Here is a 25191-nt window from a genome sequence, read left to right as displayed (position 1 = left end):
TTTCCTGAAAGAGGGAAAAGAAAGGTTAAAGATAAACAGACATATTTCTATGATCCACTTGGGCTTTTGTTGGGCTTTGTTTTGTTTCTTCCTGTAAACAAATACTCAAATGTCCACTTCATTGTATGACTAAGTTGGTATCATTAGGTCGGGACTGGGTGTGTGTATGTGGGTGTGTGTGTGTTGGGACGTGGGTGTGTATGCACACGTGTATTTAAAATGTTAGAAAAGACGTTGCAGCCTAAGGTTGAAGGAGAGACGGTTTCAAAAACAACCACCTATATGAGGCAAGCAGGAAAAGTGGGAGACTTTGTGTTTCAGTGATCTAAACAGTAATTGTAATGGGGTGCCTGCTATAAATGACCCTTTGCATCATTGTTTCTCTGAATTAGAGGATTCCTTGCTGAAGGCACAAGACCATTGAAGGAAGTAAAGCATCTGGTTTGTTTTGTAATGAGAAGCAGGAATGCAAGGTCCACGCTCTTAATAATAAACAAACAGGACATTGTATGCGATCATCACAGGATGTCCTTCCTTCAGCAGAGGGCTGACTGGGGCTGGAGGAAAAGCCGGACAGGGCGTAGAGCGAGCCCCACTAATTACTGCCTCCGTCTGCCCTCCCTTTGCAGTGATCAGTTCAACATTCTCTTTAACTGTGAAACGATTAATGTTCTACATTTTGCTTACACGCTCCTCCTCGGAAGTCTGGCTGCGGGTTTGGGACGGGGAGCAAAGGCAAGGACTTTCAATCCGTAGGATTATAACTTTTCCCTATTTCCCTATTTATTAAATGGTTGAAAGAGGGAAGTTAGTTCTACCAAATCTGAATGTGTTTCGGTTAGCAGGAAACATGAAAGCTGACAAGTTGGGGGTGGGGGGAGGACGGCGGGGGGGGGGGCGACGTGCATTGGGGCTGTAACTGCAGGATTAGACAGCTACGCTTTATTACATTAAATGCAAAAATAATTTCGCACGATCTTTTCAGGTACCCTTTGTCTATTCTTTAAACTGTGAATTTGAGCCGAGGAACTACAAGATTTTTAGGTAATTTTTAGCTTTCCCTTAATTTAAGGAATGTGCGTCCCCTTAGAAAGCCTCAGCAGGAAGGAGGGCGGGCTGAGTATTTAGAATACAATACAGCCCGAGTAAACGTTGAGGTTAAGTGCTTTCAAAGGGAAGTAAGAAGATTCCAAGTAAATGTTGAAATTCACATGCGAAGAGAGGAAGCTCTGGGCGGCTCGAGATCTGGGGGAAAGCCCTGGGCTGAGCTCTCGGCGCGGCTCCGGCGAGTCCAGGTGTGGCCACGCCTCCCTTCAGCAGCTGGTGGGAGTGAATCAGACGAATGGGAAATCTGCAGCAGGGAGGGGAAAGGAGCCTCCGGTCTGGTTAACACAGACTGAAAGTGCTGCGGTGACACTCAGCCCTCCAGTGCTGCGGAGAGGCAGAGCAGCGCGCGGCACCTGTCCGCCGCGGAGAGCCGGGACGCGGGCGCCGGGGCGGCCGTGGAGGAGGAGGGACCGCCGAGCTGCGCGCCAGTCCTCAGCCCGCGGGGGGACGCGGAGGAAATGTGGACTGTGTAGAGATGAGCGACACTTTTCTCCGATGTTGGATATTTGCTTGGAAAAGCGTGTGGGTACGACCTTGGTAAGGAGCTTGATCTTGTTTTTCATTCTGAAATTGATCAGAAATGGTGGTGGTGGTGGTGGTTGTTAGCGTAGTCGCAGTAGAAACCAGGAGTGGTTCTGCTTTAGGGCTCTTAGAACTGTCAAACATTTGTAAGACTTTTTTCCTTATGAATCATTAACCCTTTCAGTTCGAGGCATAATTGTCAATTCATTGAAATTTCGGTAGTGGCTCCTGCCTACCCACCGCTGAAGTGACTTCTCCCGGCTGACTGAATCTTCACATTTTGCTTTATTTTAACACTTATGTGGCATCATGACTGTACATGTTGGAACTAAATAAAAACAAGCAAGTTTGTTTAAAACGTCACTCAGGAAAGACAACTTTGCATCTGACTTCTTTCTAAAAGAGCATCATATTTAGGGAAGAAAGAGAAGAATGTGAAAGCCACTTGGAAGCGGAGAATTGTGTTTACATTCTAAGGAGGACACGTTCTTACGTGGAAATGATGCCCATGTTCCTACTTTTCATCAAACATTGTATGGGAAAGCGTTGCAGAAGTTGTTTACCTTTTTTTTCTCTCTCTCTCCAGAAAGCACTTTTCCTGAGTGTGTAAGGGGGGATTTGCGGGAATATCCTTATCAGTTTACAAGTGGAAGCAAAAGCCTGTCCTCTGAGTCTTCTATATTTGTTAGAACTTTAGTTACAGTAAACTGAAGCACATCAGTGACTTCTGGGAATTCGTACACTTTCAGATTTAAATGGAAAGTGCTATTTGTAGCTGAGGGCTCCTAAAGGAATTCTCTGCAGGGAATGCTATTGAACAGTTTTATGCTTTGTTTTTGCTCTTTCAATCTGGCGTGAGATGCCCACCAAAGGAAACTGCCAGGAGTTTTTCCCTTTCGCCCATTTTTTCCTCCTCTTTTTCCTGTGCTCCCGAACCATTTCTGAAAAGCTGCAGCTCAGTGATGCTGGCAGGATGCAACCCTTTCAGTCTTCCATGTGAGAGGATGAAAGGGAGCGCGCAGTGGAGGGGGGGGGCGGCGGCGAGTTGTTTTGAAAGTTGTTTTGCGTTGGGAGCTGGTGGGAAAGTTCAGTCTTCCCCATTTGGAAAAGGCCGGCTGGGTTCCGCTCCTGCCCCACACGCGCTTTCCATTTTTAGCTTCATTCAGAGGCAGACAGAGGTCCTTCCTCTTCCTCTCCTTGTTTGTGACACTTTTCTGAGGCAGCTTTTCCACAGCGCTGAGGGTCTGGCGGCCATGACCCCAGGAGCTCTGGGACCTAGGACCGAGCGCCCACAGCATTCTTCTGCTGTGAGAGGTCAAGCCGGGGATTGTTCCGAGGTGGTTCTTTAACTTCTTTCTTTCTTTCCTCCTTCCTTTAACCCCCAGTGAGTTTGCCACAGTCTTGTCTGTCTTTCTTTTTTTAAGAACGAAGTAAGAGTAGCATTTGAAAACCTTGCTTCTTCAAGGCGGTCTTCTTTATACGGCGTGTTGGCTCTTACTCAACTGTACCAGGCACTCTGCATCTGCTTTTCAAGTCTCCGGACTCCTGTATTAGTCATAGCCTCTGGGACGGAGCCACAGGACAATGGGGATTAAAGGCCTTTTTCTCTTCTCTTCCAGGCTGCCCCGAAGTGTAGCTCCAGCACTGTGAGGTTGCGAGGCTTGACGGACGGGACCATGAAAATGGACATGGAGGACGCAGACATGACTCTGTGGGCAGAGGCTGAGTTCGAAGAGAAGTGTACATACATTGTGAACGACCACCCCTGGGACTGCGGTGCCGACGGAGGGACTTCGGTTCAGGCAGAGGCATCCCTACCGAGGAATCTGCTTTTCAAGTACGCCACCAACAGCAAAGAGGTAAGCCTCTGGTTTCTTGCTGAAGAAGGTTGGCCTGGGGCACCCAGTCTCCCTACCACTTGCCCTTGCAGCCTCGTATTTCTGTGAGAATCTGTATCAGTAAATAATTGATTTCTTAATTCACTCCTTTCGTTGCTTTCTCCTCCCCTCAGTCTGTCCTCCTCATTTCCTCCAGCCCTCCACTGTTCCATCCTAATTAGGAAACAGTTAAATCTTCTGGCAAGTTGACACATCATGGCATAGCCCGACGGCAGCCCGAGGTGGGCGAAATTGTCAGCAGCCTTCCAGAAAGCCACTGTCCACCCTGCACTCGCTGACCCTGGTCCTCCAGGTGTAGCAGAGTTTTTGAGGGAGAGAACTTTCTTAGAAAAAAAGTTTTCCTTGTTGCTTTTGTCTCCTTTGGGTCATTAGGTGGCTTTCTTCTTTTTAATGGGCCAGCTTTATTAGCTGGGTTTCTAAAATTGTACTCAAAACCTTGACGTGTTTATGAACCGAAGTGATGGTATAAACCAAGAAGAGGTTCGTGTAAAAGTGTCCTCTGTCCGGATGACTTCAGAGCTAACCACTGTTTATCTGCCGCAGCTCCTTTGCTCTGGCTGGGGCAGGCAAGCTGATTCCTTACTGGCCTCTGAAGTGGGTACCCTCTTTGTTGTTTCAAAGGGGCTGGAGACCCAAACTTGGAATGAGCAAAGGATTTGTGTTTACCCTTTTATATAACGATTATAGCTAGGCGTGATGTTTAGCTGTGAAATAACTTGCAGAACCACTCTTGTTTTGAGAATTCAGCTACTGCAGTGGTTCCTGCTTGTCTCTACTACAGAGCTGAGTGGAGGGAATTGACCCTCAACAGACTTCCCACCCCCAGGACTACCATGGGTCACTGTCATTTCTGTCTCTGCCTTCACAAAGAAGTGATTCCTTGCTGTGGGAATCTATGACTGGATACTGGGAGTGTTCACTAGAGCCCTGTCCGATCACTTTTTCTCCTTCCCCAAGGAACAGTATTTGAAGGAGTCGGGGGAGACCGTTGTTTGGAAAATACTTTGTCTCTTTCCTGTTTGTCTGAGTTCAGTGTTTTTGGTGAGGGGGTGACACAGCTGTCTAAAATTAAATAGAGCAGCTCTGCTTTGAGTTTCATTAAAGCTTAACTTTTTTTTTTCCCCCTGCTGGAAGAATAGAGGCAGATTTCATAAAAACCAAAATTTAAATTGCAGTTGTACATGAACGTTAACCTAAAATTTAACCCCAGAGGTCGGCCTTAATTATACCTCTTTCTGAGAGTAACACTCTTTTCAATAGAAAAGTTCATAATACGTGGCCCGTGAAATCAATGTAGGATTTGTTTGGCTATTTAAGGTTTGGCTGTGGCTTTAGAAGGTGTCGTGTGTTTTTTCCCATATCGCATTTGACCAAATAGTGGTCTGTTCCCAGGGTTCATTGGTGCTGTGTTGCCCTGTCCTACCCAGTGGACTGAAATAAAGGCCTCTATTCTGTGGATCATCTTTGCTTTTTCATTCTATAATGTTCTTTCTTATCTCCCGTTCAGCTCTTAGCTTGTTTTTCCATTTCCATCATTCTACTTAAAATCATAGCTAAATAAAGGAATGTCCTCAGATCATTAGTCCAAGGTTCAGAAAGATAGTCACTTACTCGAGATGTGTAGTGAGAAGTCTGAGCCAGGACTGGGAGCAAAGTTCTGACTTCCCCAGCCAGTGCTTCTTGATTATGCTACACTGGCCCCTCTTGGTGTCACTGTGGTTTTATTTATCGTCTTTACGTCTTTCAGCCTGGATCCTTTATTAAGCTTGTTTGTTTTTTGTGTTTTTTTTTCCCCTTTGAACATATAACTTCCTATTTCAGTATGTTCATACAGTGCCTTGTATCCCTAAAGAGGGTCTTTCAAAACTCACCTAATAAGAGATCAGGGTCCTCCTCGTCTCTTTTCCCATGTTTTATTTAACTGAAACACTTGAATAACACATCTCCAGTTCCTAATCATAAAAGCAACCAGGAAGCCAACTCTAATGTGATGCTGTCTTACATTCACTCTGGAATTTGTACCTGTTTTTCTGTTTCTTTCTCCTTCTTTTCTGCACTTTGGGAAAGGACAGCTCCCTTGTGGTGGGGAGAGAGGTGCATGGAACTGAGCCATGGGGAGGGTATGATACCTGACAGCCAGGTCTCCGGCAGAAACCTTCAGGATGGATGAAATGTTTACATTGACACTATTCAGTTAGTTCTTTCGGTCCCACCAGCCATGGAAAGGGGGGGGGGAGCCTTTCTGTAAGGGGTTTTTATCTCACTGGTTGATCTTGCCTTTCTTTATATGTTTTCATTTAAGTAACAGAAGATGTTACACTGTGAACTGTTGTGCTGACATACTTGGGGATTTTTTTTAACAAGACTATTCTTCATTATGAATTTGTGCTATGTGTCAGCACCTTTTTTTTTTTCTTTTGGTTTAAAAACAAAACATACGAACCAAATTTCTGATCTTGACCCTCATTTTTAGATTTGGTTTAGAATCATTCTGTACCTTTAATGAGCCCGTTCTTACTTCCTATTTCCAGAACTCAAACCAAATATAGACATACTATTCAAAACTTTTAAAACTTTTTTTTTTTTAAACTGATGGGTTATTCTTTTAGGGGGGATTTTCCCCTTGTCCTCCTGAAATAATCTTTTGTGAAGACGTGCATACAGGCAGATCAATTTAAACAGTTATATTTTAGAAGCACCAGCCTGTATCGAGTTTGCTTATATTCAAGAGGCACGGTGGCTCTAAGTCTGACCTCCAAGAGTCATGTGATGATAAACATCAGACCCATGATGGGGACTCACCGAATGCCTATTTTGATTGAAGTCCATTATTAACTCAAGCCATCTGTAAAAGGTATCTCACCATAACATGCAATTCCCTCTTCTTCCTACTGCCTTTTATTTGTGAGACAATGTGCCAAGACATTACCATGTTTCCTTTAATATAATCAAGGAGGAAATCTTCCAAAAACATCTCCATTCACCCCACTCCCTTTCCAAAAAAAAAAAAAAAAAAGAAGTGAATTACAAACTGAAGTCTTAGTCCACTGCAGAGTTCTAGTCATTTCAATGCAAATATCCTTATGTTCGAAATAAAATTTTCATCGAATATGTCATTTCTATGGGGGGGGTGGATTTGGGGAGGGGAAGAGATAGCTAGTAATTAAAATCATCTTAATGTAATTTGGGGTGAGGATGCTTAAACCACATTTAAACCTGAATAATGTTTCTGCTTAAAGCCCTCTGCTATATGTGTGTGCTTGTAGATTCCCTAAAGGAGGAATTGCTTTTAAAAAAAACCAAGTTCATTTTCTCCTTCATATCGGACTTAAATTCAGTAAGCCCCATCCTAAGTTGTGAAATCTTCGTTTTGTACAATGAAAAACAAGCCCCCCCCCCACCTTTTTTTGTCTGGAAGCCTCAGACATCAGGGTGTGTGCTGTAACTGAGCCCACTGACAGAGACGGATCTGCCCAAGTGGAGGAAGGGCTCGCTCCTAACGTAAGGCACTGCGTGGAAGGGCTTGTGGGGCGGCGAGAGAGGAGGCAAGGCCAGTGTGGAGGCAGGGTCTTCTCCCAGATAGGATTATGGGAGACACACAGACAGCAGCCTGACCCTAGTAATAATTCTTTAGGACCCTGGTCAGTTCCAGTGAAGTTTCCTTCTCAAGCTTAGGTGAACACGTTCTTAATTAGTTTTTTTTAGCACTGTGAAATCCAAGGCACATACCAGATTCCTCAGTCTCAAGTGCTTGCTCTGGGGATAGAATATTGTTGGCTAAGATTCACATCTGGATCTTTCTGGGGCAAGGCGGGGAATAGGACCTGGTCTTCCACTTCCCATTAAAAACAACCTTGGTTCCTGTTCCCCCTCCGGTTACCTAGCCAAGCGCTGTAATCTTGCCGAGTGCTGTAATCCTAGAATTGCAGCTCGTATGTCCTCTTTGACTAATGTCTCGGACATGGATTTGAGATGAAGCTATTTATCCTATACTAAAGTGCTGGGCTGGGAATGGAAAGAGATTGTATTTAAGCTACACAATTCCTTCCAACCTTGAAATTCTATTATTTTGTGTCTCTGTGTATCCACTTTGTGTGAGTTTATGTGTATAATGGAACTTGAAATAATAGGGTTCTGTGCCACTTGTAAAGATAATCTAATATTGAGGCTCTTTGGCTCTTTTTTTAAAAAATTATGAAATGCTCGCCATGATAAGTGTAGGTTCTTTTATTTGTTTGCGGCTTGAGTATTTTCATAGACTTCTCTTCCACCAAAGACCCTCCTCTTCTTAATTGTTGTTCTGTCTGCTTACTTAGTTGCCTTTGTAAGGTTATAGATGGCAAGTACTGTACTATAGCTTCCTCAGTGACTCGCTTATAGTTGTTCTCAAATAGGTGCTGGGTGGTTATGTTTTCTGCAAATTCTTTTGTAAGAATAAAATTCAGGTTGATTTCTTTTTGGTCATAAGAAAATTTTGTTTGTTTTCTTAGTATAAGAGTGATAAATGAGAACCAAGAGGCCCATGGGTTTGAAAAAAAAGAGCAATTTGGAAGGGGGGAAAAAAAAACCTGACCTCAATGTAATGCTACTTGTTGGTAATCAAGCTCTGACTCCCAAGACACTGTCTGCAAGAGACTGTAATTTAAAACAAAGTTGATGAACCAGTTGAGTACCTTTCTTTAAATTACTGCTTTAAAGTGGATATGTTGAAAATATCAACTGCTAATTATTGGCTCACCAACAAATGACATTATTTGTTTTTCCTGTTTGTCATCTTAATATTATGGAATAATCACTCAAATGTGAATGCCAAATGATTTGCATGTCATAGAAGTCAATTCCATGAATTTTTCAAATTAATTAGGTTCAATAATGTATCATAAATAATGAAATCCTCATAAGTAAGTCTACTTAAGCTTTAGTACATATTTTTATCTCAAGACTGCTCTGAGCTACTCCTGTCCCCAGTAGTTTTACTGCCAACAAATACCAGTAACGATGAACTGTATTGAAAGGGCACATAGATGTAAATGAAGGCAGAGGAGGACGAGATGAACATCTGCTTTTTTCAGCTCTCTGCCAGAAATTCATAAAGTACCAAAAATAACACTTTAGCTCACAACATTGTTTCAACTTGTGTTAGGTGTAGGAAATTTTTTCTTTCTTTCTTTCTTTCTTTTTCCTGTCTTTCCAGTCTGGGTATGCTCTATTGGCTTGTATATTAAATACTAGATTGTTTAAAAAATCACTGGCTGATAAGAAATGTACATGAGAAAGATTGGACTGTTACAACCATGGAGATGTGCTTATTCCATATCCATTTCAACAAGTTTTAAGTTCTTCATGAGATGTGTTGATGTATCAATGTATGTCACAACCAAAATCTGAGATTCCACTGTGCCCATTTATTGATACATATATTTGGACCTGCCACAGCAGGTACACAATTACACAGGAACCATCGGGCTTAGTAAAACCTGGAAGTAAATATTCTTTTACCTCCCCTCTTGATCCATTTCAGTAAGGTATTCAGTAAGTTAATTTGTAGGTGATTTCAGACCAAAAATAAGTAAATAAATAAATAAATAAAAATGAGAAAGTGACTGAATAAAAACCAGTATATAAAACTGTAACTAACTGAAATGTTGCAGAGGACTCCTTACAGAGGACTTCTTTTAAATAGTGATGAATTGCTTCCTGATTCGTGGTTGGTGATTTTTTTTCACTCCCTTAAAGAAATTTACCATCAAGGAGGAACTGGCATAGTTAACTTGTTTCTTTAGCAGGGCCCTAGTGTGATACATCCAGTCTGAGAAGGTCATTTCCTCAGATCTTAGAACCCCAGCTCTCAGAACCCACAGCTCTCCTCAGTATAAATTCCATTTCAAAGGACGACTTTTGACCACTGTTGAGTAGAAGATACTAGGGAAGAACAAAGTCAGTCACTTGAAAGATCGTTCTTCTATTACAGAGAACTTGTAAGTTATGAAAAAACAAACAAACAAACCAACCAACAAAACAACACCTCATTTGGAATGAAAAGAATATAATGTGTTTTTCTTCTGGTTCCTTAGGTCTTTGTGGAACAACCCAAGAGCATTATTTTGGTTTCTGAAGCTAAAACTATTCTTTTCCCCTCAAGCATGCTGTGTTTATGGTTTGATGAAGGAGAAATAAGAAACTAGGAGCAGGCTGAAATAATTTAATCTTGACCATCTAATTCTGTAGTATCTGATTCTAAAATCAGATAAAACAGAATGGTTACCCTCTCTGATCTTCTAGTAGGAAAAGTAATAGTAAAAATGAAAAAGTCACCAGAGAATAATCCTTTAGACTAGTTTAATGCTTGGTTGGGTATTTACTTATGACCTGGGAACGTAAAAGTTGGTTTCCCCCTAAGATGAACATTGTTGTTAAAATTATGTGGGCACCATTGATATCTGTTCTCTGTATCATCATTTTGTCATTGTTGGTTGTACTACCACTTGCCAATTCGATTCAATAAAAACATTGGTTAATATTTTACAGTTTGAAGTAATTATTTCATGTTTTATCCCCTTCAGGTTATTGGAGTGGTGAGTAAAGAATACATACCAAAGGGAACACGTTTTGGACCTCTAGTAGGTGAAATCTACACCAATGATACTGTTCCCAAGAACGCCAACAGGAAATATTTCTGGCGGGTAAGTAGGGAAAATTTTTTCAGACTCCTTAAGAATTAAAGGTGGGGGGGGAATGGAGCCAGAAGTGCTGGGTCACTTCCTTTTTCAACCTGTACTCAGGCTTACCACAACTATTCCAGGCCCCTGTGGACACAGGGAGTTGTAAGCAAATGTGATTGAAACCGGTTAATTGTTTGGCTCTAGAAATGCAGCCCCTAGGTGATTAAGGATGGAGATATGGACTGTATATGAATCTTAATTTTTGCAATTCATTAGAGCTTTGTGATGAAAGGAAACAGTGTGCTGCTTGCTTCAAGGGTAAGTTCATTTGCATTTCTCTGCAAGGAAGTAGTAATGAGTCACCAAGCCTTAGATTTCACCCTTCTTGATTTCTTGCTGAGTTAACTTTAATTGAATGGAAGAGTAATCGTAAATGAATTAGCTTGAAAATAAATGCCGTTAAGGAAGGATGGGTAGAAGATGCCACCAGGGGAATGGAGATGACTGGGACTTGCGTCTGCATCATAAAACTGCTGGGTTTGACCGTTTGTACATTACTCCCATGTAAGGGAGGTGCTTACAATCTTGTGAGAGCTTTAAAATCTGGCCCATACAACCTCCTTTGGAATATCGGGATTAGAAAGGACCTCAAAGATGAACTAATTAGATGGAGTTTTTGAACAAAAGACCCAGAATTAGAAGGGAACAGGGACAAAAATTAGACTGCTTTCCTTCTTCCCATAGATCTCTCTAGGATATTCACTTTTCTCAATTAGAAAATAGGAACATGCTTACTAAATTTAAAAGTAATTTTTTTATGCATACTTGCATAAAACGTACATGATTACCAGGGAACCATTATTTGAATTTTTTAAGAATCTTAATTCTTTAAAAAAACAGCTGCAAGAAACAACCACCAAAACTGGATTATACTTATTTTGGCCAGTTTTTACCTACCATGGTTATATCTCGGGAGAAGTATCTTTATAAAAGACTTCTATTTGGGAATCATTCAGATGCTGTTCCATAGAAATAGGATTTTTTTTTAAATACAGGAAGTTTTGTGTTTTTAGACTTTTTTTTTTTTTACTATTTTTCCAAACAAGAAAGAGCACGAAGAACTGTTCTCTAAGAACTGTGTGCTCAATTTTTATTTAATAATTACACATGCTTAAAATATATTTACTTTGTGACATAATGGGCAAAATGTCAGTGACTACATTTTTGCCTTTATTGGCAATAAAGTCTTCTCAGAAGTGTGTAAGTCTTGGAGTCAAAAGTCTGAATTAACACAACCCGACCTAAGACTTATTTAATGTATGATCATTTTTTAAAAAGCAAGAAATACCTAAGAACCTCCTATCTCTGTCCCAGTTCCCTGGTTCATTAAAGATTCACCCTAAGTAACTGAAATGCTCTCCCTGGGAGGATTTATCTGAATCAGTCTTTCACATACAAAGGATATTGTAGGAGAAAACTCCCCACATGTTGTCAAAAGCATCCTGATTTTTGCTGGCAGGAATATGAACATCTGTTGTAAGGAAAGAAAAAGTTTCATGCAAATTACACAGTCAAAGAAGAGTAGGGATGTTCAAGTTGAGAAACCAGTGACATTTCTTGTAACTGTACTATGAGTCAGCACATTTTTAATCTTCCTGATAATATATGGTAGTGTAGTGAGGTGAGAAGGAGCAGTGTTCATTGGATGTACGCATTATTTTATTTTCGTGTGTGTGTGCTTATGACTTCATGGCACAGTCGTTTCTGTTTTTAAATGAGGATACAGTAAATTGTAGTCCATGGAAGGCTGACTGGAATCCCACGCCCCGTAGCTTTAGAAAGCAGTCTCCGCCCAGCGAAGAGTGCAGAACGATGGAACCCCATGTTCCTGGAAGTTTGCACATCAGAGTAAACAAACTTGAAAACCCCTCTTGATAGCAGAATTCACCCAGGCTTGTTCCATTTTCTCTTAACAAAACACACCGCAAAAGCTCTCACAAGCTGCTTTGATGAAGCCACATGTATTTCCCCCTTCACAATTTACAGGAAGTTACTCTTAAAAGAAAGTGATTCTGGTGTTTACTGCCCGTGTTAAAGGGACAGAGTTCCTTTTTGTTTCTGATAACGTGTGAGTGAACTACAGACGCGATTTATAGACTATCATAGTCGGTATGTGACTAGGAACAAAGCCATACTCTGCTGTCCGGTTAGAGCCAAATTTCTGCTACGAACAGTGTCCTACTACTTGAAGACTACAAGTTGCAGATAACCAGGTATTGATTATAGATGGATAAGGAAATTTCTTAAGTCTGAAGAAGGATAAGGAAATTTCTTAAATCTTTTTAAGTCCCTTAAAAAGAGGGAGAGAGAGAAACTTTCTGTGGAGGAGTGAGGAGTTGGTTTATAAAGTAGTTTCAGCAAGAATGAATGTTTTAATTTTTCCTATTCTCACTTCTGTCTTTTTACCGAATCAAGCCTGAGTGCGTCCATATCACTGGGAGGGAGGGAGAATTCTTCACTATGCGTTGCCTTTAAGGGACAATAGTTTCTTCCTGTTCTTTTTTCGAAAAACACATGCCGAGGGCTCTGTGAGTTGGTGTTTTAGCCAACCACCTTACAGATAAGAGGGTTCCCTCTCCCCTCCTTCGGCTTGAAAGAGAAGTGCAAGGCTGAACATGTTTATCAAGAGGAAAAGTGACTTCTCAGTCGACTGTCAAATCCTGGCTTCTGTCCCGGTGTTCACTTTGTTATGGCAGGTGAAGTTCACCTTTGCCCCACCCAGTGTTTCCACAAAAAGGCAGGGTTCCAAGTATTCATATGAGCAAGTGTTACTTCTGGACTTGGAGGCTTGGGGGTGGAGGATGTTTGCATAGTTTAAGCCTTGGGCGGGGGTGTAGGAAACGGCAAGTACAGAGGCCATAGAAAAAGTTGAGAGACTCAGTTTGACGTAGTCGGTTGGCTTGGTCTTCTACCCAGTGACTCAAAGCATTCAAAGTCAGCATAATCGGAACTAAAGTTAGAAGCTTCGCCCATTTGCCGTTCACGGCTGTAGCAAAAGTAATACTCTCTGGTGGTTTGATCCGTCCGAGGCAGCTCCTTAAATGAAATGTGGTGTTTCATTCTTCTGTCATTTTTCCCCCAACACGAAAAGATGATAAAACTGAAATGGAAAAGGTAACTGACAAAGTGTGCCTTACCTGTTTCCGTCCTGATTTCTGCTGATTCAAGACAACTCTGGCTAAACCAATTGCATTCTTTTTCTATGTGGGCAACAGGGAATGAGAAATCACACACGGTCCTTGCCGTGTTTCTTCTCGGAGGTGCTGGGGAAGCTTGTCATTGCTTTGGGGCTGACTTTCTTTTACACGTCTGTCTTTTTGTTCGGACAGATCTACTCCAGAGGGGAGCTTCTCCACTTCATCGATGGCTTTAATGAGGAAAAAAGCAACTGGATGCGCTATGTGAATCCGGCGCACTCTGCCCGGGAGCAGAACCTGGCTGCGTGTCAGAACGGGATGAACATCTACTTCTACACCATTAAGCCCATCCCTGCCAACCAGGAGCTTCTTGTGTGGTATTGTCGGGACTTTGCAGAGAGGCTTCACTACCCTTATCCCGGAGAGCTAACAATGATGAATCTCAGTAAGTGGATTATAGAACAAAAAATAATAATAAAAAAATTTAAAATGCCAGTAATGTCAGTTCTGCCCCTAGGAGCTAATAACATGTTGTTTAATTATACGGCTCTATGTGTGGGGCCAAGTAGGTGGCTTTAAACAAGGGACAAGGAAAAGGGAAAAAAAATTTTGTAGTCCCTGTCCCCCATTAAGAAATTTGATCATGTAAAATATTAAGAGCTATTTTGAGTGTTTAATTCAGAAAGTTACAGGAAGAAATATATGTCTAATTCTAATCTTTCCAAAAGGGGGCAGGTGGGAGTATAAAAAGGAATTGGTCCTGACATGCCTATTATGCGAGGTATAGCCCTTGTTTGTGGTGATTTGTTGGTGCTTACAGTGTGTGTTGGAATATTGTAGAGATGCACATTTGGTTATCAATGTATGGTCTGATATAGAACACCGCACACTGTTTTCTAGAAAAACTCACAGCTATAATTTTTAAAATATTATTCTAAGTGGATAACTAAAGATTTTATATCTTAGCCTCCTTCTTTAAGGCAAAAACCTAATTATCTAACCTCTGTATCACTTTTACAGTAGCCACCTAACACTTTGTTTTTTTTGTTTGTTTGTTTGTTTTTTTTTTTAATATTTTATTTATTTGTCAGAGAGAGAGAGAGGGAGAGAGAGCGAGCGAGCACAGGCAGACAGAGTGGCAGGCAGAGGCAGAGGGAGAAGCAGGCTCCCTGCTGAGCAAGGAGCCTGATGTGGGACTCGATCCCAGGACGCTGGGATCATGACCTGAGCCGAAGGCAGCCGCTTAACCAACTGAGCCACCCAGGCGTCCCACCTAACACTTTGTTTTAAAAAATTCTCAGTTCCTTAGGTTTATAAGCTTTTACTTTTTTATTTGGTTGAAGTTACTGCCATAACCCCTCTGCAAAAGGCTACCTCATTTTAGTCATTCTCAAGTGATCTCTAGGAACAATTTAAGAATGACCATAAAACTCCAGTCTGTTGTAATTATGGTTCTGTGTTCTCGGTTAGACTGCTACATTTTAAGGAAGTTTTTTAACAGTAGGTCCTTTTGATGTAAAAGTTTTGGCATCTAAATTTTGAAATTTTTGTTAAGTTTTTGTTTTGATATGATTTCAAACTTGAGGAAAAGTTGCAAAAATAGTACAAAGAATTCCCAGGTACCTCTTACCCAGATTCACCAATTGTTGATAATGCAGGCTTAATTGTTTTATCTGACGGCTCAATTGCTTTAGTTCACATTTCCACCTTTGAAACATTTGGAATGAATGTTAATTTTAACATAGATTAGGATTTTGACTTCAACTTTAGGACCAGTTAACAAACCCATTACCTGCCCTGGTCAGGCTAAGCCAACTCTGTAGCTAGTTGGTGCTCATCCCACACTGTCTAGTTTACTTGATCTCCCTACCATCTCAATACCGTATTTGCAGTTTTCTGAAAAGCTGGGACTATGAAAGCTTATGAATCTCCCTCTCAGGATCACCTTTCAAGTTTGCATTCATGGTCCTCTCTGTCACTCACACACAAACACACACACACGCACACACACACATATCACACTCAGGGCACCCTTGAACTTTAGGAAGAGGTCTTGGAATCACTGGAAATAAGCTGGCTACTAACATGAGCATGAGGGGTGAGTGAGGTCTTGACCAAAGGAGTCAGTTCTTTTCCCTCATATCTCTTCTGAGCTCCCAAGAGTCTGTGGTATTGCTGAGCACCCCAGGAGCCATTCAGCTGTTTCGGCATTTGCACGTGCCAGACCCGCCATGCCAGGCCCATGGTAAAAGACAGCTTATAGTCTAGCAGAGCCTCTCAGAGGAAGATGTGCTGCTTCCTCCTGACTTTCTCAGCAATGCAAGTCACTTCTTCTTGAGGGTCTCCTTACACTCCTTGAACTTCATCATTTGTGAATTCAGAGAAAGACCTTGGTTGGTTTTTTTTTTTTTTTTTCAAACAGTAACTCCATTTGAAGTGACCCACCCCAGTGACTTTGCACCAACCACAAAGAAGCTTTTTCACCTACATCCTTCACCGAATATGGTTTCAAAGGCCCTGCGTTTTTATTCCCCGAAGAAAGGCTTTGCACAACATTTAAGATTCAAGTGCTTATTCTCTGTGTTCAGAGCAATTTCCATGTATATTGTGGAAATGACACTTCTGTTCCCACAAAAGTTCCTTTTTATTTATGCAGAATTTTTTTCTAAATGGTGGCTTAACATTTTCAGGGACGCTTTCCTTATCCAGTATTCATAGTTAAGAAGGAGAGTGAACAAATAACCAGTCACATTAAAAGCCAAGACTCCCGATGCTGATTGTGAAACCAGTTGTCTTAGGTGTGGTAACTGATGATTGAACCTCTGATCAGGAAAATTTCCACTCTTTCATCAGGCCTAATAGGTAGATTGTGTCTTCAAATGAGTTGTGTTGGGTTTCCGTGCTCCCCGCACAATAGAGGTTTGTGCCAGAGTCTCGGTGAGGACTTTAAATGGCAATGATGGTCCAACTGGTAGAATTTTGAGAAGAGATTCGAATTAAACTGAGCCCCCCCCCCAAAAAAAAAGTAAGTAGCCAGCAATAGCAAATTGGCATTTAAAAAAAAAAAAAAAAGAAAGAAAGAAAAGGAGTAGAAACTATTAAATTTAACTCTTACCCCTCCCAGGTTTTTTGGTATTTTTTCCTATGTATCTAACCAACCCATCTAGAAAACAGTTGACCAAATTATAGACTTCTAAATGTTAATCTGCTTTCTCAGTTTCAGTTGAAAACAGACTTTGTTTTGCCTACTGCAGAACTTCTAGGTTCTTTCTTGTAGTCTTGGGGGTTCTTATTATAGATCGAAAATGTGAGTCGGCATAATTAAGCCATTCAGAGCCTTCAGAAGCAGTTCACTCTTGAAATGACTCCGTCCGCCTACAGCCATTTAAGATTTAAGAACAAAAACAGATCTTGATTTTCTTCTTCATGTTAACTCAAGCTGCTGCTGAGTGGGAGAGTCAGAAATGACACCAGCTCTACTGATTACTCAGCTGCTGAAGGATGATTTTTTAAAATGTACCTTCACATAGATTCCATGACTTCCACCTTAGAACAACTTAGGGGGCTAACATTTCCCTCTGGATATTGTTTTGGAAGAAAATAGAATTTTTTTTTTCTATGGAGGCATAAGAGAGACCAAACATTGATTGTAAATTTACTATGTGCTGGGCCCTGTGCTAAGAATTTTGCATGGAAAATTACAGATTCTGACTTTCCTGTTTGTTGGCCCAGTCATTAGCTTTGTTTTCAGTTTAATAACTGAATTATTAAGGTACCTAGTGAGAACACCTAACTAAATAGGAGGGACAGGGCTGCTGATGGACACTCGTTTCTTGCTTATGGTCTCAATCTGTTGAACTTTAGAACCAAGAGAGTATCGAAGCCACTGGAAAAATTTTGAGACTGGGGTATAATTTGCCACGTGAAAATGGTAAAGTTTCTGTACGTTTTATGAGGGTGCCATCTTTTTTTTAATGTGGGCCTACACGGGTGTCTCCAGATTATTCTTTTTCACCTCCATAAAATTCCTTCCTGTGACTGTGAGATGCCTCGCCTATCAGTTTCCCAACTTAGCTGTCTCTCTTCCTTTACCATTTCAGCTTTAAAAAACAAAAGTGACAATTTGAACTTCCTGCCTGCTGGGCCTCACTGAAAGACTGATATTGGCCCGATAAGGGGTTATTTATTTTGGTTTAGTGGCTTCAGAAATCCCTCTCCCTCAACAAGCTTTCCATCACTGCTCCCATCAGCATCTTCCCTGATAGTGTCTTGGCTGTGTTTATTCTGGGGCTGCTGGCTCACCCAGGAGTAACTGATAACAGCTAGCAGGAGATAACATTCTCCGAGGGCCTCTCAAACTGGAATCGAATCCCTCAAGCCTGACAGTCCAGAGAATGGATTTGAAGAGTTCAGAATCTGGACTTCCACAGACTTCATTTCTAGACCTATCAGATATCAAGCCTGGAGTGCTTTCTGAGTGAAATAAAATAGAATTTTTTTTTTTTTTTTTTTTTTGAGACGGTGAATGATACTTTTACAGAGGCTTCAGCACGGTCCCCAACCTGTCCCCTTCTGATACCGAGGCCAAAACTCCCCTGCCTCCCAAGGTGTCCACACACATGGCTGGTTCATGCCTTCAACCTACTCCTCCTTGTGGGGCAGCTGTTCAGTTGGAGCGATTGCCCTCTGATAACCAGAGCGCCAGCAAAGCAGCATCTGTTTTACTTTTGATTTCCAGGGAAAGCTGAGCTGGGAGTTTTTGGTGTTCCCTGCTCTGACTGGTGTTTTCCCAAAGGCATCGTTTGTTTCGTGTGTTTGGAGGGGTAGGGCTGGTGATGGCCTGCAGAGTCTGGAACTGTCCTCATTGCTGCTGTTCCTAAATAGTGTATTTATCGAGTAATAATACAGAATAAATGCTTTCATCTTAGCTGCCTGTTTTCTTTGGTGCTCTAAGTAATTGAACTGGCTCGGGAAGTGCCTGTTGTGGTTTGGCAGAGATGAGTATGTCACGCCTTGTGATTCCAGGGGACAGCATTGCTGGGAGCCTGGTTAGACCAGACAGAACCTTGGTGCCATTCTTGTGTTGTCAGCAACTTGAGGGGAAGGGGTGGCATCCACGTTGCTAATCTATTTGGCACAGGCAGTTTGAACAGGGTTTTATCAAATTCGTATTAAACAAGAATCAAGGTGAAAACTGATGACTGCTTGTTACTTGAAATGAGTCTTAATCTTTCACATCTAGTTTGCAGGGTGTGCTGATTTCCTTTCGGTACACTGTGAACATCAGAATGACTTTTATTAACCTCTGACACCCCCACACCAGGATTTTTCCACCCCATTTTAATGGAAGCTCTCCCGTTCTAGCTTGAACAGCACTTTTCCATCATACGGTTTTTACTAGTAGAAACAAAATAATCCAGTTAGTGCTCTTCATTGAGATGTTGTCACTGTCCCCGTTTTGCCCAGAAGGAAATGGAGCGGTGCGTTTGAGCGAGTGGCCCCTGAGCCCTCAAGAATGAGAGGGCGTTGAGAAGCCAGGTGTGTCTCACTTGTGGCCAGCTGGCGCTCAGGTTTTCTCAAGGAGAGAGCAGCTTTGGCATTTTCACTTCAGTTCTCTATAACCCTTTGAGTAACGGACCTGTCTTTATTTCAGCACAAACCCAGAGCCATCCAAAGCAGCCCAGCACTGAGAAAAATGAGCTGTGCACCAAGAGTGTTCCAAAGAGAGAGTACAGCGTGAAAGAAATCCTGAAATTGGACTCCAACCCCTCCAAAGGAAAGGACTGCTACCGTTCCAACATTTCACCCTTCGCTTCAGAAAAGGAGGCGGACGACTTCCGAAAAAACGGGAGCCCCGAAATGCCCTTCTACCCTCGGGTTGTCTACCCCATCCGGGCCCCTCTGCCGGAGGACTTTTTGAAAGCCTATGGGATGGAGAGGCCGACCTACATCACTCACTCTCCCATCCCGTCCTCCGCGACCCCGAGCCCCTCGGCGAGAAGCAGCCCCGACCAAAGCCTCAAAAGCTGCAGCCCGCACAGCAGCCCGGGGAACACGGTGTCGCCCCTGGCGCCCTGCCCTCCAGACCCCCGAGACTCGTACGCCTACTTGAACGCCCCTTATGGCCCCGAAGGCTTGGGCTCCTACCCGGGGTACGCACCGGCCCCGCACCTGCCCCCGGCCTTCATCCCCTCCTACAACGCCCACTACCCCAAATTCCTTCTGCCCCCCTACGGCGTGAATTGCAACGGCCTGGGCACCGTGGGCAACATGGGCGGCGTGGGCAACCTGAGCCTCTTCCCCAGGCTGTACCCCGTCTACGGCAGCCTCCTGGGCGGTGGCGGCCTGCCGCACCCCTTGCTCAGCCCGGCCTCCCTGCCCAGCTCCCTGCCCTCGGACGGGGCCCGCAGGCCGCTGCAGCCCGACCACGCGCGCGAGGTGCTCGTCCCGGCGCCGCACAGTGCCTTCTCCCTCCCCGGGGCGGCCGCCAGCATGAAGGACAGGGCGAGCAGCCCCACCAGCGGGTCGCCCACAGCCGGCACGGCCGCCTCGGCGGAGCACGTGGTGCAGCCCAAAGCTACCTCAGCGGCGCTGGCGGCCCCTGGCAGTGACGAAGCCATGAATCTCATTAAAAACAAAAGAAACATGACAGGCTACAAGACCCTGCCCTACCCCCTAAAGAAGCAGAACGGCAAGATAAAGTATGAATGCAACGTTTGCGCCAAGACTTTTGGCCAACTCTCAAACCTGAAGGTAGGCCACGCAGCGAACACGGGGGCAGCAGCCGGCCTGCGCGCCCCGGGGCCTCACTACGCCTGCGCGCCGGGGCCGCACTGTGCGCCTGTGCGCCTGCGTGTGGCTCGCTCTGCGCAGGTGCTGAGGGGTTTTTGCGACCTGTGAGACGGGCGGGAAAAGCGGATTAGGGGTGGCGGGGTTCCTTTGGCCATTTCTGGCTCTGTGACTTCGGACTAATTACTTCTCTGCTGCGTTTCTTCTGAGTAATGAAAATGCGGTGTTTGGGCTAGAAAGTCAGTGTAAAGTCCTGTTGGCCCGCGGCTTTTGTTCCTTTGGCTCAAACAAGATGAAGCGTTCTGAAAACACTGGGGCTCTTATCTGTTCGGTTTAAGCTCTCACGTGATGGTTTTCCTAAAGTGTCTGCATCATAAATGCCTGAGTCCTTGAGCAGAAATGTGAGGTCTTCCCACCGACCGAGAGCAGGGCTAACGCACGTGGCTTCTTTCCAGGTTCACCTCAGAGTGCACAGCGGAGAACGGCCTTTCAAATGCCAGACTTGCAACAAGGGCTTTACTCAGCTTGCCCACCTGCAGAAACACTACCTGGTACACACGGGAGAGAAGCCACATGAATGCCAGGTGGGCAGTGTTTTCCGGTAGAAATTTTCACCTTTGTACAGAATGTGTCAGGAGCGGTCTCCCTGTGTCCTATAGCCCCGTAGTCTAAACCAGCACAAGAATTCTGCCTGGCCGCGTCTCCTAACCCTGTATCTGCTGAGGAGCAGAGGTGATGACACAGCCGGCTTCCAGTGGGTGGAAAATGGTAGGGGGAAGTAAACACCTCGCGTGCAGTGCCCACATCTCCCTGTTTGCTTAATGCCACACCATAGGTGCCACGGGGAGGCTTCTCAACTCACAGGTTGCTGGGCGTTGGTATGTAAGCATGCCCTTCCCACCGGCAACTCTTAATCTTCTGGTCTTCCCGCCTCCCATCCCTGCCCTCTTCCCCACACTGTAGGTTTGCCACAAGCGATTTAGCAGCACCAGCAATCTCAAGACCCACCTGCGACTCCACTCTGGAGAGAAACCTTACCAGTGCAAGGTGTGCCCTGCCAAGTTCACCCAGTTTGTGCACCTGAAACTCCACAAGCGCCTACACACCCGGGAGCGGCCCCACAAGTGTGCCCATTGCCACAAGAGCTACATCCATCTCTGCAGCCTCAAGGTCCACCTGAAGGGGAACTGTCCTGTGGCCCCAGCCACAGGGATGCCTTTGGAGGATCTGACCCGGATCAACGAAGAAATTGAGAAGTTTGACATCAGTGACAACGCCGACCGGCTTGAGGACATGGAGGACAACATCGATGTGACCTCTGTGGTGGAGAAAGAAATTCTGGCTGTGGTCAGAAAAGAGAAAGAAGAAACTGGCCTGAAAGTGTCTTTGCAAAGAAACATGGGGAATGGACTCCTCTCAGGGTGTAGCCTTTATGAGTCATCAGACCCATCCCTCATGAAGTTGGCTCACAGCAACCCACTACCTCTGGGGCCTGTAAAGGTCAAACAGGAAACAGTTGAACCAATGGATCCTTAAGATTTTCAGAAAACAAAAAGTGTTTTGTTTTGTTTCTTAACTTATGACTTGGCAAGTCAGGGTGCCTGTAGCAAATGCTTGTACATAATTCCAGTTCTGCGAAGCTCTCCTGACGGCAGATGGTTTCCCCTCACCTGTCTGGAATTAAAGAAGGAACTCCAAAGTTACTGAAATCTCAGGGCATAAATGAGACAAAGACAATATATATATACATATTATATATACTTATTTACACCCCCATCTATATATTTGAACCTGTGTATTTTGAATATTTGTGTGGATATGTTTGCATAGCCTTCCCATTGCTAAGACTATTGCCTAGCCATAATTATTTTTTCAATGATAATCCTTCATAATTTATTATACAATTTATCATTCAAAAAGCAATAATTAAAAAAGTTTACAATGACTGGAAAAATTCCTTGTAATTTGAGTTATAAATGTTATATTTTTGTCTTGTGGCTATTCTTTGTAGATAGTTTCTGCACATCTGTCTAAGTACCTACGATTTAGTAAACAAATACATTACTTCAGTTGACCTCCCTCTATAATAATGGTTTGAAAATGAGGTTTGGTTTTGCCAAAGTTAGACAGTTGATGTGTTAACTCATAAGATCTCACTTGAACAGCCTTGTATACCATGGGGGGAATGTGTGCAGAATTACCCAATAATAACTTCAGTAGAAGAAACAAGAAAGGGAACTTGTATGTTTGTGTAGATAGTTCAGATTCTTTTCCCCCTAGCCACAGATTTACCAGAAAGGAGAGAAGAAGGCTTTCAACCTGTCTTCCTCTCCAAAAAGCAGGGTCACCCCACCCCCAAAGTCACATGGCCATTCAGAGTGGTCACGTGACCTTTGAATCCCAGTGTATTATCTGAAAATGTGAATGAGACAAACTGCCATGTTTAAAACCGCCGCAAAATGTTCCCAAAGCACAGGTGGTTTTGTATGTGTGAGGTTTGGGGGCTTGAGTCTGGGTGTTGTTTTTGTTATTGGGGTTTTTTGTTGTTGTTGTTATGTCAAAATTGCACAAACATGGTGCTCTACCAGGAAGGATTTGAGGTAGATAGGCTCAGGCCACACTTTAAAAACAAAAACAAAAACCAAAAAAAAGAAAAACGGGTATTCTTGTTGTCTTAGGGTAAAAGCAGGCAATGCACATTCCTATCCCCAACACATCAATTGTATTTTGTTCTGTAAAACTCAGATTTTCCTCAGTATTTGTGTTTTTACATTTTATGGTTAATTTAATTAAAGATGAAAGGGCATTGCAAAGCTGTTCAACAACAATTACCTCATTGAGTGCGTCCAGTAGTGCAGGAAGTGATGTCTTATGCAGTGATTTGCTACTCTGCAGGAGAAACCAAGTGTGCTCCAGAAGGACAGAATGTGTGCCATTCTGTCTTTTACTCTGCTAAGCCCAAAGATTACATGTCAGCATTCAAGGTGTAGCAAAGAATGATGTATATTTATAAATCTATTTATACCACTATACCATGTGTATATATAATATATTTATAACCACTTAAATTGTGAGCCAAACCATGTAAAAGAACCTACTTTTCCTAAGGGCAAAAAGAAAAAACAAATCCTTTCTGAGGCTTTGCTTAACACTTGAGGACCTCATCATCATAGACATTGGTGAGCTTGGGCACCTCCTTGCTATTGTACGAGACCCCAAAACCTTGGTGCAAAGATGGAGACTGCATAACAACCAGGGAGAGAGAGATGCACCATTTTTCACCAGTAAGGGCAGTCTAAGATGGCTTTATTTTTGTTTTGCCACATTATAATTATGTGGTCACACCCAAGTTATGGAAATAAAGTCCCATCACTCCCTTTACCACTATTAACTTTTCTTCTCTTTCTCTCCTTTCCTCACTAACTGATGCATCACTTATCAGTCTGGTTTCTACATTCAACCTTTTATTGATGGCAACTATGTCAGCCTGCAGTAAAGAATGAACTTAGGAGAATCCAGAGAAACCTCAGAGCCTTACTGATCTGCTCCTCTAAGTGGCAAAACTGACGATTTTCTATGGATCAGTGCTGGGCCAACGCAGTCCTTAATTGTAGGTAAACCAAAGCATTGCACACTGACATTGACACCAAACATTAACTGTTCTGCTCACTTGTTCTCTTCTTTCCCTTTTGTGCTTTCTTATTTGTGGGAATTTTTACCAAGACCCGCATGGCTCGAAACATGATTCTCTTTGCCATTTGACCTTCCCTTGTAGGCCTCTTACATGTGTATGTGGAGCCCACAATCAACAGTGGTTTTATTTTCTTCCTCTAATCAAAGTTAAAACTGACCAAAGTTATTGGCTTTTTACTTTGCTAGAACAACAGATTATCTTATGTTTACGTACTGGTTTACATTGTTATTTATGTGCAAATTGTCAAAATGTAAATTAAATATAAATGTTCATGCTTTACCAATGCTTGTCTAGTGTCTTCAGTGAGGGGCCAGTGAAGTTACATCTTCTTAGGGAACAATTTTGAACATGACAGTGTTTGCCTCTCTCCTGCCCCACCTACCCTCCCCAGCAGCAGTGAGTCCCTCATCCCCCACTTCCATCGGGGACCACACGTGTGAGTGATCTGAAGTGTTGATCTCTTTTCTCTCATAAGTGAACAGTTTAAGATTTTTCAATTATGAGCTATAGAAGTGTTCTCTAAGGAAAGCATTTCAAACATTAGTAATGGATTTTGTCTGTCTCTTTTAATCTATTGATGGGGATCGGGTGGTGAGGTAAGGAAGACTTGGATCCCTAGCCTTGCTGGCCTCAGGACAGCATGTATGTGGTGTGTGTGTGTATGTGTGTAGACCCAACAGACTCAGGGGTAAGGGACACTGAGGAAAACTGGGTTGAGGAACAACACTTTGCCCAGTGAGGACAACGTTTTTGCCTCAGTAGCTAACACTGACCGTGCCATAGGGAATAAGTTCTTTTGTGCTTTTGCAGTCTTCCTGTTCTACATCCCACGGTATTTTTTTCCCTTTACATCTTAGCTCAGAAAGTAGATCTGCCACTTGTTCATTTAAAATGAATTTCAAGACAGCTGTTGTTTTACCAGAAGCTGGTTATTGTCAGGATGAAACCCAGAGACATGCTGGTATGGCCATGCGGTCCCAACTGTCACGTGTTGGGAAAGCGTTTATTTGCTTGTCTGTGGAGGATCCAGAAACTAACCTGTCTCCAGGCAAAAAATAAAGTTGAGTTTCATTTGGTAGATATGAACAGGAGATACTTTTAGAAAACTGTTAGTGCCCTCAATGAAAAAAATTTAAAAGTCCCTTGCAAATAATGTTTGTGCTTGCCATCTCCTCTATTACCAAGTTCATCGTTCCATGCTAGCCGCATGTTAGGAATAATGCTCCTTACATTTGGATACTCGAAACTGCCCAATATATTTTTTCATGTTTTTTCTTTATATTCACATCTGTGCCAAGAATTTGAAATGCTGCCAACATGTA

At 43.0% G+C, this 25191-nt stretch overlaps 1 protein-coding gene across 2 annotated transcripts; it reads left to right on the top strand.

Moving 5' to 3' along the window:
- Nucleotides 1-1399: 1399 nt before the first annotated feature.
- On the top strand, nt 1400-24147 carry PRDM1 (PR/SET domain 1). Of its 2 annotated transcripts, XM_080806680.1 has the most exons (7): nt 1400-1644; nt 3249-3488; nt 10091-10210; nt 13579-13831; nt 19040-20139; nt 20631-20759; nt 21139-24147. In XM_080806680.1, exons 1-7 carry the CDS (start codon nt 1603-1605, stop codon nt 21709-21711), a joined length of 2457 nt encoding a protein of 818 aa, XP_080662806.1. In that variant the 5' UTR covers nt 1400-1602; the 3' UTR covers nt 21712-24147. The 2 variants fall into 2 exon arrangements, with proteins under 2 accessions (XP_080662806.1, XP_080662805.1); XM_080806679.1 differs by lacking the exons at nt 1400-1644; nt 3249-3488; nt 10091-10210 and adding an exon at nt 13217-13363.
- The last annotated feature ends 1044 nt before the right edge of the window (nt 24148-25191 follow it).

Source organism: Martes martes (genome assembly GCF_963455335.1).
Source record: "Martes martes genome assembly, chromosome: 6".
NCBI lineage: Eukaryota > Metazoa > Chordata > Mammalia > Carnivora > Mustelidae > Martes > Martes martes.
Note: the sequence above shows the minus strand (reverse complement) of the source record. Positions and strands in the feature narration are given on the sequence as shown.